General features: G+C 41.8%; 1 protein-coding gene across 2 annotated transcripts in view; it reads left to right on the top strand.

Moving 5' to 3' along the window:
- The window catches only part of PTPN14 (protein tyrosine phosphatase non-receptor type 14), a 112,773-nt gene extending 100,112 nt beyond the window's left edge, over nucleotides 1-12,661 (top strand). For both annotated transcript variants that reach the window (XM_027453722.3, XM_072035510.1), the window contains 3 exons: nucleotides 541-775; nucleotides 1,349-1,512; nucleotides 5,937-12,661. In XM_027453722.3, the coding sequence (XP_027309523.1) occupies nucleotides 541-775; nucleotides 1,349-1,512; nucleotides 5,937-6,065 (528 nt within the window). In that variant the 3' untranslated portion in view covers nucleotides 6,066-12,661. The remainder of the gene's footprint in view (nucleotides 1-540; nucleotides 776-1,348; nucleotides 1,513-5,936) is intronic.
- The last annotated feature ends 422 nt before the right edge of the window (nucleotides 12,662-13,083 follow it).

The following is a 13,083-nucleotide window of genomic DNA, read 5'->3' as shown; positions in this document are numbered from 1 at the left end:
TCTGTTGTAATCCAAGAACTATGTGCTTGGATTTCTTTATGTTATAAAATCCGACACACGTTGCTAACTAACTCTTCATTGAGCTTTATGCCTGGTTGCTTTTAACAAGCACAGGGGAGTCCCATACTACATCAAGTCACTGTCCAGTTCCCAGGGCTGATGAACAACAGATACTTAGAAGTTACTGTAGGGAATCTCTTTCAAGTGAAAGGAAGGACATACCCAGGAGAAGAATATTTCCTGGGATGCTGTAAGCAGTAGCTGGCTTTTGCCTTGAGACAAGAGTTTGTTCTTCACATGTTTCTAATATGTCTGATCTACCTATGTAAACATTTTCTAAGTGTAAAAACTGGGAATAAGAAATATGTTACTGAGAATTTTAACGGATACTTTCTTTACTTCATGGGATGCTCCTTGCTCTTCCAGTAGTTTGAAACGTGAAAACTTGGCCTATCTGAAGAGTTTTATGCTCTCTGTTTGTAGAGAATTATAGCTACAGCAGCTAACTACTATTTTTTCTTTTATTTCTATGTAATTAAGGAGGGAGGAAGAAGTAAGAGTCATCGTTACTGGCCTAAACTGGGCTCTAAGCACAGCTCAGCCACTTACGGGAAGTTCAAGGTGACAACTAAGTTCCGCACAGACTCCGGCTGCTACGCGACCACTGGTCTGAAGGTCAAGCATCTTCTCTCTGGGCAGGAGAGGACAGTGTGGCATTTGCAGTATACTGACTGGCCAGACCATGGTTGTCCAGAAGAAGTCCAAGGGTTTTTATGTAAGAATTCTTTAACTTGCATGATAAAAGACATCAAACAAAAGGTTGCTTGCACTGGATTCAGCTCACTGCACCTGGTTAGAGCTGAGACTGATAGCAAATATTTATTGCTTCAGCAAACAGAGGGCTTAACTAGGTCAGATGTTACTGTGATTTGGAGAAAGAAGTAGGATTGAAGAGGTAGGAGCTGAGGTGGTTGAGGATCTTGGTCCTGACATAACAGGAGGAAAAAGCAGAGTCAGCAACAGTGTTGTTTTGATCTGTTAATGGTAAGAATTGCTGTAAGTAATGTCTGGAATCATCTGTTTAGGAGACCTGGAGATTTGCAGAGGTGAAAATGGAATTTAATTTTTAAAAGGTGCAGTTTAATGTAAAGGAGCAGACTCCCAAGTAGTAATTGACAACCAGCTGGTACTTGCTGGATTCAGGACTGTTCAGTACACCCTGGCCAAAAAAATTAGTATGTTGTAAAAAATGTAAATTCTTGCCATTTTGACAAAGAATGACTTTTTTTTTTCCAAATTTTTACATTTAGACCTATAGATGTTTGCAACTTTGTGTTTTACCCTGCAGCTTACTTGGAGGAGATACAGTCGGTGCGTCGCCATACCAACAGCGTGCTGGACAGCAGCAACAACTGCAACCCTCCCATCGTGGTTCACTGCAGCGCGGGGGTGGGAAGGACCGGTGTGGTTATCCTAACAGAACTGATGATCGGGTGCTTGGAGCACAATGAAGTAAGCAAGCTTCTTTTTCTCAGTGCAAACCCTGAGCTGATTCCTTGACTGACTAGCTGCCTTTCTGAGGTTAAACTTAAAGGGTATTGGAATGCTTCCTTTCTAGTACTTTTGTGAAACAAGGGCCTCAATCTAACCTGCAGAGATTGACCATTGTAGAAAGTACTTCTGGTTTGCTGTTGGGTTGATGTTACACATTTTTTGTTGATGTTATTTTAATACATTAAAAAAGGCTTTTTTAATGTCTAATTCATACCTGTATTTAATTAACAGTCTAGATAAAGACAGTGTGTTCACAAGACAGTCTGAAGTATAATGCCAGCACCCATGCTCTTCTAACTAATGCTTCCTGCTGTATAAATTCACTCTTTGGACTCCTTCATTTCCCTCATACTGTCTCTAATCTCATGTGGAACAAAACTTGGCGTTACCTTGAGGAAAAGGTGTATGTGTTGGGAACAGATCTTTAAGAGTAACAGCTGATATAAAACTAGTAATGTCGTCTGAGGCAATGTTAAGAATAAGAGCACTGGGAGAGTAACCGTGTGTAGGTACTTGCTTTTCAACTGTCTTTTGTCATTGGAGGCCTGTCCAGGAAAAACACTACATCTTGAATAACAACATGCCATGCAGTTTCAACATATGGAAAACAGCTATTGAAACGAGGGATTTCTATTGCCAGAGGAACTGCTCAGAGACCAAAACCTCTTGTAGAGCAAGAATACAGCACGGGTGACACACTGGCACTCACCTGCCCTTCCCAGTAATCATCCATTAGATGAGCTGCTTGAAGACTGTATGTGCAGGCCCGAAATGCTCACCGACCTTCTGTGTTACCATGCAGTTATAGATCGGAGCCTTCCTGTGCAGAGTGCCATGTGAAGAGCTCCTGGCTCGTTCCAAAATCAAATCCTAAAGGAGACAAGTTGGTACTTCATTGCTATTTTTTTTTTTTTGAAAAGTTGCACTTTCGTGTTCACTATTTAAAAAAAAAAAAAAGTCATGCAAGCCTTACAGCAGCTGCTGTTTAATAACTGCTCCTGTGTGAGGCAGTGGTTCTGATTATTTGAGACCACTTGACTTACTTCCATTGGCACTGAGGTCTGGAACTGACTACTTCTGTTGTGCACACAGCAGCAATGAAACCTCTGCTGCGTCCCAGAAGAAATCTGTATGGTTTTAAGAGCCAGGCCTGAACTGTGAACAAGTTTAGCTGGGTCAGCTTTACGGTAACCTCTGGATGCTAATGGTGTGCCAGGAACACATGCTTAACAGTTGTGCAACACGTTTTGGCCACCTGAGTTTGTCTGCGGTTTACAGAAGTCACCTCTTTGGACAGGAGTAGCCAAATAGCAAGTGAAGATAAAGGAGGTACCTCCACTTCTGAGCATGGGGGTGAGCCTTGATGTTCAGAAGAATTTCCATCAGCTTCAGTAGGAGCGGATGGTAGCGCTCAATAATAAGGGATTTCTCTGATGTCTCTTAATTAAAGCATTCTTTTGTCTTGATTAATGGTGGAAATCATCAGTAATATTAAAGACAATTTGCCTTAAGGGCTTTGTTGCTCTAGATCGTACTAAGTTAATATTTTTGGTTTGTTAAAACCTAATTAAAAAAAAAAATCTTATTATTTCATTATTTGTTAAGCAGTATGGCTTCAGCTTGCGACAGATACTGCATTCTGGACAGAGGCTTCCTTTTCACACAGCAATTTTACTGGTTTATTTTGAAGTAGATTTGATTATTTTTTTTCTGAAATCAAATGGCTTATTACTTAAAAAGCTTTAGTCTTATGAATTGGTTGATTTCTTCAGAAGCGTCCTAGTAAGGAGACACATTAATGTTAACGTTTTAATCAAGAAGAAAAAAGGAGAAAGAAGTTGAAAATCCCCATACAGACCATTTTGGAACGTCTAAAGCAGTGCTCAAACCCAGTCTCTTGGTTTCTGAGTGTTCAGGTTTAGTTGAAAAGACATTTTTGGTCAACTGCTGTACAACTTCAGTCACTGTGACTTGTGGGCACTTGCTGTTTGAGTCTGAAGCTGTGTATCTCATTGCAGGGATAGATTTTCAGTAGCTTGCCATACGGTAAGAAATACAGTAAGTCACATCATTACATCCTTAATTCTCTAGTTTAATTCTCTAGCTTAATTCTCTAGTTTAGTAATTACATTCTTAATTCTCTAGAAGAAAGTAATTGAGCTTGTTGTGTTCTACTGACTTCTAGTTCAGACTTGGCACTGGGACATGAACTCATGATCACACTTCCAAGTGCGTCTTCATAAGGAGATTTTTTTTTTTTTGTGTGTGAATGCCACCTCAGCAAAGCATTACCTGTCTTTGGTTGACACGTGTTCTGGTGAAGGTGAATTTAAAGGTTCTGCTTGCCTGAAGTAAGATGCTAAGGTGAATACACCTTAGTGAGGTCAAATAGGCAGGACGGGCTTTTCTTTTGTTTCCAAGAGAAAAGGAAGCCTCATCGGTTACAGGGAGGTGCGTGGAGTCACTGATCACGGTGTGCTGCAGGCCAAGTAAAAATCAGCAAACTGTCAAACGCCGAACCACTGAGATGGTGATATGGTTGTGCAGGTCGAAGCTGGTCTGTGTCTTTGTTGTAGTTACTCAGCTGAGATCGAGTTCTGCGTGACTTTGCTCAGCAAGGACCGAATGGCTTTTGTAAGCTTCTGATTCCACAGGGAGGCTTTCTCTAAGTTTGCAAGTGAAAAGAGCTTATGTTTGCCTTTGTACCCGCTGAAAATAATACGACATTACTCATCCCAGCTTACAAATCTTTATGCTTGTTGACTCTCTAGAGCTGTTCTTCTGTAACAGATTGTTTGGGGATGTGGCAGAATATTTAACCTCACTTTCAGAAAGTGACAGTGTATGAGTTTGGGCTTGTTTACAAAGAATGGAGATTCTGAGCTTTATACAAGTGGACAGAAATGGATATGCAGCGTGATTTTTATTTTAAACTTTCCAGAAATTTTCTACTGTGCATGCAAGCAGAGTCCATGCTCAGTTTCACCTCCAGTGGCTAGCAGAAATCTTGATACATTTCTTTGTCCTTTTTGCCCAGGCATTGTACTTGTAACACTCTTCATTGCAGCCAGAAGGCTTGCCAAGCTCCTTTGTGTGTCTCTTTGCAAGCTGGCAATGCAAATTGCGCATTGTGTAGCCTAATAGAGTAACTGTTCCTCAGTTTCTGTCTTGCACCACTTAAGGACTTCCCTCAACAGGAGCATGTATCCCAGCGCTTGCATCTAGTGCTGCAGTAGAAAACAGAAAATCCCCCATCTTGGGTCAAGCTGCATACACGTTCTTTGAATTTGAGCCTGGCAGGCTGAGCTTCATGGCTGGGGGAGGTCAGGTGTTGGGGTTTCTGGATCTTTTGGTGACAGTCGGTTTCCTTCTCTTAGTGGAAGGGTCAGTTGTTTGCCTGCGCTTTAATTTTGTCTGAGGAACCTTTTGTTCTAGAGATCCTAATGCCTGCTTGCCATTTGAAAAATCTCTCAGATCCTCCCTCTGTGAATGAGTCTCACCAGGGATCAGAGCCACGTGCACTGAGTGATGGAGCCTGGACTTAACTGTATAATCTTAAATGTTCAGTTTTTGCCTTAGACCTTCCTGATATATCTAGCCTTTAGCCCGAGATAATACAATATACTGGGTTTATTCTGTTTAGATGAAAACAGGCATATGGAACCAGAAACTTTCAAAGAGAAGAGATCATTTATTATGAGTCCCTACCTGTAGTTCTGTGTTCAGCGCTGGGGCCCCCAGCAGAAGTGGGACATGGATATATCAGAATGAGTCCAGAGGAGGGCCGTGAGGCTGATCAAGGAGCTGGAGCACATCTGCTGTGAAGACAGGCTGAGGGAGTTGGGGTTGTTCAGCCTGGAGAAGAGAAGGCTCTGGGGAGACCTTACAGGGGCCTTCCAGTACCTAAAGGGGGCTACAGGAAAGCTGGGGAGGGACTCTGTTAAGGGGTGGAGTGATAGGACAAGGGGCTTTAAACTAAAAGAGGGAAGATTTAGATAAGATAATAAGGAAGTTCTTCAGTATGAGGGAGGTGAGGCACTGGCACAGGCTGCCCAGAGGAGCTGTGGATGCACTATCCCTGGAGGTGCTCAAGGCCAGGCTGGATGCAGCTTTGGGCAGCCTGGGCTTGTGGGAGGTGTCCCTGCCCATGGCAGGGGCTTGGAACTGGATGGGCTTTAAGGTCCCTTCCAACCCAAACCATTCTGGGATCCTATGTTCAAAAGTTGTTGGGGGGGGGGGGGGGGGAAGGCGATATTTCACTACAGTTGGTTAAAATTCATTTCATTGTATAAGAGTTTTGTGTCAGACAACTGAACTTTGAGGCAATGATTGTTTGACCGGATAAGCCTACATCCTTATGCCTTTTCTCCTTTACTTTACAGAAAGTGGACGTCCCTGTGATGCTGAGACACCTGCGGGAGCAGAGAATGTTTATGATCCAGACCATAGCCCAGTACAAATTTGTCTATCAAGTGCTCATCCAGTTCCTGCAAAACTCCAGACTTATTTAATCTCTTTAAACATCCCAGACCCATCTCTGTGGATCTGACTGAACCATACCTACGAACAAGGGGAACTGCCTTGACAACACTGTGTGCATCTATTGCACTTTTTAAAGTTGTCTTGAAAGTAAGGAATGTATGTTCTTTACTATAGTGTCCCGTGGATTATTTTATAGAAGATATAATTTATTTTTCTTAGAATAATTTGTGAATTACTTTAATAACTTGTAAAACTTATAGTGAGCTTTGAATTGAACTATATTTGACATGACTGGTCTGCATTGTAACATGTCCATAGGGAAAGCAATCCTTCATAAAGCTGAAACACTGGCTTTTATTTTACTACATAGTTTCTGAAATGAACAGTTATTTGGCAGTGGGCTTTTTCTCACATGAGAACATTCTGACCCAGATAAGTGGCTTCTATGATTTAAAAAAAAAAAAAAAAATAATTGCTAGGATGTCAGCTACAGTTCTGTATGAGAGGAAGCTGAGAACGCACAGTCCTGGGACAGGGAGACCTGAGCATACGCAGCAGGGCACATTATAGAGGGCTCAAACACAGGCTGTTGTGAAGGCAGAGAGTTTGGGTGCTAAACTGTTCAAATTCCATGAGAATTAAGCTTTTAGATTAGTCCTTGAAAAAAGCAATATTGGATCTTTTAAACAAAGCCTTTGCTATTGTCTGCAGTCCCTGGAGGGATTCTTAAGAGTTGAAGCAGTGTTAGAAAAGTGACCCAAAGCACTGGGAGGTCAGTGAATGAGTCTTTCCTGTGGGTTGAACAGCAGAGCAATTTCAACTAAATGCAGCTTTAAAAAAAAAAAAAAAAAAGAATTTTAAAAATTAAATGAAGCATCTCCTCATGAACTGCACAGGAAGTTTTATTTCCTAGAGGCTAACCTTGTGTAGGGTAGAAAAGGAACCCCATACAAGTTAGACGTCTCCTGTCACCTGTCTTAGTTTCCTGTGTCTTCATTGCTGTAGTCATTTTATTTTCTGGTTCTTTGAACTTAGCCAAAATGATCAGTGTGGTCTTTACTCTGTAGCTGCGTTCTCCTAGCAGTGATCCGTGAGGGCTTTAGCTTACAGCCTTTCTTGATTCTTCCCCCATCACTGTCTTGTGGTTTATGAGCATACCAAGCAGTCTTCCTTTTGGTATTGGCAGCCCTCTCTTTGTTAGGGTGTTCTCTGTATTAAATTGCACATACCAGCTCTCTTAGGCTGCTGTTTCCATGTCTGGTCACTTTGGGTTCTCCCTCCTATTTATTATAACTGTTTTATTCTGGCAGTTTTCAGGGATTCCAGTTAGGATTAGAAATCTGTTCTGCCAGACGCTGTATAAATACATAATGGAGAAACAGTCCTTGCCTGACGTTTACAATCGGAACAGAAAAGGGAAACAAACCTCCTCCACTTCGTAACTGGATTAACAGATTCTTAAGTGGTTTGCCTTAGTCCAAAAATGAAATCTGTGGCAGAGCTAAGAACAAGCCCATGTGTCCTGCAAGTATTTCAGCAGCTGGACCTGTCCTCCACACTCTCTTTTTCTGTCCCTCAGCGTTGACCAGAGGCTTTTGCACAACTTTGTGCACATCCCTTTCCCCAGGCTTTATTTCATCAGAGCAAATCACACGATGAACTACCTTGCAGCGTATGCGTGGTAGCATTCACTTACAGTTATTTAGAAGTCATAGAAACTGTATTTAGTGTTGGTTTTTTTTTTGTTTGTTTTTGGAAAAAGCTTTAGCAAGTAGTGCTGGGGTTCCCACACTGTTGTTCCCACTCTGAACCCCTGGCTGCCTGTCCTTATCTGTTCACTCCTCATTTCAGTCTCCTGCACCCAGGATCGCTCTTCTTTTCCAGAACCCCCACACCTTCCATGCATGCTTCATCCTCCTCTGCCTGGGGTTTTGCATCCCCTTAATTCCCCCTCTGGTTGCTTGGTGCCCTGTCTTCGTATCATCCTACAGCTTGGACAGATAAACAAGCTGGTGTTCTGGTTTTGTCTCCCAACTTCCTACTGCGTTTCTCCTTCCTGGATGAGTCTTCCTGTCTTCTGAGGATACAGCTGCTATGTGGTGGCATTGTGTGAACTGCAGTTATCTGCCTTTCTGCAAAGATCAGCTGCAGCAGCAGGTGGGACAGGTCAAGCCAAGTATTGTTGAAGGCCATGGGACAGCACTTCCCAGCTCCCATATCAGTCAGGTGTGTCCTAAAACCTGCTGTGGAAACGCAGGCTGCAATTTGGAAAGACTGCAGTGCATTTTCTCTTTACGATAGTCAGAATCACTCTGCACGTTTGTGGGCATCTCACACTGAAGCTTTTCTATAATTTCCCTCCTGTTTGGCAACAAAATACCATTTTTTTCTTGTTCTAAATGCATGTGACCAAGCCCTAAGTAGCTTTAAGTTGGTACAAAGGCCTACCCTAATGAGCACTCTCGATTTAGGGATCACTAAAGGGACCCACACATCTACCTTTCTGTAAAAGCAGGAGCTTAATCTAAGGCCATGTTCCAGAGAGCTTCCTAAATTCATGTAAAAGCCCACTGTGAGTGTTTTGGTGCCATGCAATAGGGATGTAACGATGGGATGAGAATCCTGGTGGAGACTTCCAGCAACTAACACATGGTTAAGAGTTATTGAGCTGTAATATCTCGACCATGTTCCTCTTAGGGATTAGTCGAGTTTTCAGTCAACTTCAGTTTTCCTCTGTTTCCTTCTGCCAATGCCAACATATCTCTTGTTAAATTAGCAGCAACCATTTAAAGTCTTTTCAGCAGCATCTGCATGATAATTGCACAGAGATGCTTTATATCTGGGAAACAAGCCAAGGAATAAACCTTGAAGCGAAGTGTATTAAATTAGTTATCTCGTTATAGCTTTTTGAATAATTTCCTAATGATGAATTAAGTTTGAACTCAGAGCTGTCAAGTCCCATTGCTCCACTTGGATTTGAGAGGTAGAAAATCAGGAGGGGAAATAATCTGTTCCTGTGTCTTGTTATTCAGCTGCTCTTGGCTGAAGCGCATCCTGCTGCTCCCGCAGTCGGGACAGCAAAGTTACTTCATAAAAGAATGTAAATAGCTGTGTTTAAAAGGAAAATTAAGCAAGCACCTTCTATGCAAAGATACATCACGGGTGTCTTAGAAAAATATTAATTACGAAATGGCACTGAAAATCCTTTCCAAATTAAGTCAGTGCCCATTAATGAGCCAAATGAGTGGCCACCTAATAAACAGTCATTTCCAATTAACTCGTAACGTGGCTGCTGTGGTAGATAGAGGCCAACGTGACTCACTTTTTCCCTTTCATTGTCAAAGAATGGTAATTTTAAACTTTTCCTTTCATCTCACTTCAGTGTATTTTTTCCTGCTAGATTTTATCTTGAGTAGATCTGCTAATATCCTGCGTGAATTGGGCTGGAGCATATCTTCGGAGATTCCCTTCCACCCCAGCTCGCAGCCGAACCTCAGCATGCCAATGGGTTGTGATTGAAATGTGATCCACTTCTGTAGGGGAAAATCTGAACCTCTCCCGACTTTGAACCCGTTGTAGCTTTATCAGTCCTAAACCGCTTGGGCAGCATTTCCTAACCTTTTAGGGAGTGACAGGAAAATGCATATTGTATCCAATTTCGTTAGTCAGAGCAGAAACGAATGCGTGAGGCTTAAAGCAACAGTACTGTTGGCCCACAGACTGGACAGAGGGGTCCTGCAGCAGGAGACATTTTGAGTTTCTGTTGGTTCCATACTTCTTCGCCTCAAAGCATGACCTGACCGTGGGTAGGTTACAAAAGAACAGTCTCATCGGTTTTGAGTGGTTTGGATTGAAAATCTTGCCAAAAAATGTGTCAGTTTCCAAAAAAAAAAAAAAAAAAAAAAGAGAGAGAGAGAGCTGGAAATGGCCAGTCTTCTCCAGGGTTCCCATGCTGCAGTCTGGCGAGCTCAGCCTACACTCCCCGACTTATTTTCTAAGAACGAAGTTGGAGTGGATGAGTAAGTGTGACTTGGGAATTCATTGCGTGTATTTTCCCTTTCATGTACTTAATCTGTGTTTAGTTTTGCAATTTGACAGCTTTTTTCCCTTAGACCTTTAACAATGGTGGTATTGAGGTTGCTGGCATCAAATCCTTCTTTAAAGTTATGGTCAGAGCATTTCATGCCTAACAATACCTGGATCAAGGATGGGAGAGATGATGGCTGAATTCTGTTGCTACTCCCCAAGTCGGCTCAGGGCTGCAGAGCTCCTCTTCCTGTCCTCTATGGGCTGCACAAAGGATGGTGGAGCTCAGCCTGCATTGGCATCTCTGATCCTTGCTCAGCTGAGGTAAGATGAGGTTTGATCCCACAAACCTTCTCCTACTATAGAGGTGTATAGGGACTCCAAATGCTCAGCCCTATTGGAAATAGCTTTTCCCTAAACTACTAAACTAGTGTTTCAGGTGAAGAGACACACCTGTGAGAATTTATTCTACTTATTGCTAATGCAGTTCTTTATAAGAAGTATATTGAAGGACACTTGTTCCGTTTATTTAAATCACTTGCCTCAATTGCAAATATTAAATATTTGCATGATTTCAAGAGCTTTTTTTAATTACTTCTTTCTTGTAAACAGACAAATGCAAATAGAAAACCATAGGTTGGAAATGAATGAGCAAGTGTCTCTGCTTCTAATAGAGAAAGTTATTTTAAGCCAATACATTATTTTTCATCCAACACTTGCTGTCACTGTAGCCCAAAAGTGACCCTCAGGTAAATGCTGACAGGCAGTCTCTCACCTGGGTATAGCGCAGACATCTGTGGGGGGAGATGCAGCAGCTACAGACCGTACTGCGTTCACCACAGCTGACTTCCCAGCTCCCTCCTGGGATGAGATGATGACTGAATTAGCTGTTGTCAGTCTTGCTAACCATTTGTGAGCTGCACGCTCAAAAAGCAGGAGCATGAGCTTGGCTGATACCTCATGTAGCAGCTCTTGTACCTCACTGGCAGAGGTTAGATTTTGCTGCTTGTCTTTATGGAAAAGAATGCTTCACACCCAGAAGTCCTGGGTGGTACACATCTTGTGAAATAAGATGTGTCCCCCAGGCTTGCAAGGACTGTGCTTTGAGGAAGGGACAGCTGCTTGCTTGGGCTATGGGGCCAACAAGAGGAGATGGAGTTCTAAGCCACAGATAAACTACTGTTAGCTTGTGAAACAAAACACTACTGTACAGCTCAAAAATAGCAGTGTTTATATGAATATTTAAAAGTAAATAGATTTTTGTCAGTGTAAGATAATCTAAAAACAGTGAAATTTGCTTGGTTCTTCCCAGCCATTTTTCAGTTGACTTTTTTTTCAGCGTTAATGTTTTGTTGCTTGTGCTTTGTGCCTTCACTGAGCGCTCCCTGCTGCACCAGCAGGACCTGGCCTCAGGAGAGTGATCGCTGGTGGGACAGCAGCTCTCCCTGAAGAAGCCCAGCACTAGTTAGTGGTAATGAGAAGCCTAATGTTTGAGCAGATCCCTGAACTGAATGCAGTGCTTCGTAGCTTTACTTTTCCAGATCACCTGCATCAGGACTCAGTGTCTTGGTCTGAGCCTTTTCACACAGATGCTTCGGTGGCAGCATTCCCTATCAGGCAGGCAAGACGAAATGAGGACGGCTTCCTACAAAACACTTCCGTGGCAGGTTTGTAATTGGCACTTAAGGAAGAAAGATAAATGAATGTAGCATAGGGTGTTTAGTCCCTCCAGGGCACCTGGCCATTAGTGATTTAGGGGCTTCCCCAGGTTAAAGCTATATCCCTCTTACCGTGTTTAATAATTACTGATGAATTCATCTTCAATGAATTGAATTTTTTTTTTAAGTGCATTTATTCCTCTGGCCTTCACAACGTCCTGTGTTGGGGAGTTCCACAGCTTAGTAATCCATAAATATGTAAGAACTTCCTTCTCATGTATGTTAACTAGAAGTATTTTCTTGCTGCTACTCAGAATCTTTAAAAGAAACCAACTCTTCAGAGCCAGAAACATCATTAATAGCTTGTTAATTGTTTACCCTGTTGAGATTGCTCCATATGGAAAACATGTTTTCCTCATTAGTAAAATACCTTCTTGGGATATTTTACAAAGGAAAAAGAGTTTACACATGCAGATGACTGTAATATTCCCATATATAATTGTGTGGGACATGTTAAATGAAATAACATGTTTAAGTTTTATGTCACTGGATTTTACTGTCCTGTTTTACTTTCAGTATTTTGATGCTTCTGTTGTATTTTGTTCTTTAATTCTGTACATGACAATTAAGCGTGAACAGTGATCTAAATCTCACAGCCTCACTGTATGTACACATTTTGTAGAGAAATGGGACATCCGTTGCATGCCCTTCCTGTCCCCCCCATCCCTCTTGTTAGGGCTGAATGGCAGAACTATGCTATGCTATTGAAAGCCTTTAAAAAAAAATCTATGCATGCTATTTTATATTCTAATGTATTATTCATATCAGTACATAAGCTTATGCTTGTCAGTTTTATCTTGTGTATAGAACTGATTACTTTTGACAGTATTTTTGCACTGTTTCTTTTCTTTCTCTTTTTATAAAGTTCTATTCAGCATTAATTGACTGCAATAATTTTTTTTACCCTTCACTGCCTTTATGTAAATAGTTTCTTATATGCCTTTTCAAATATGAAAATGTCTTCCATCACTAAGGTTTTTTGGTAAGGCTGTCCTTCATATTCACAGTATACAATAAACCTCTTTTTTTTTTTTTTTTCAAGGAGAAGTATGCATGCATTCTTTCCTATACAAGCTTAAGGTTTCGTATTAGCACCTTTCACACTTTTTTGTTTTCCATGGCACAACTGGGGCCACAGTGAGTTGTGAGGAACCTGCTGCTACTGATCGGAGGCCAGACATCCCATTTCTAAAATGAAGGTGCTATTTATTTCCCTGGACAGTGGTTCGTGTGGTGAGATAAAGTTAGACTAGAATGAGGCAGTTCATACGCCCTTCCCAGACTTGGCTGTGGATAGAGGAGA

The sequence above is a fragment of the Anas platyrhynchos genome, chromosome 3 (assembly GCF_047663525.1).
Source record: "Anas platyrhynchos isolate ZD024472 breed Pekin duck chromosome 3, IASCAAS_PekinDuck_T2T, whole genome shotgun sequence".
NCBI lineage: Eukaryota > Metazoa > Chordata > Aves > Anseriformes > Anatidae > Anas > Anas platyrhynchos.
The sequence above is the reverse complement of the archived record's forward strand: the minus strand, read 5'-3'. Positions and strand labels throughout refer to the sequence as shown.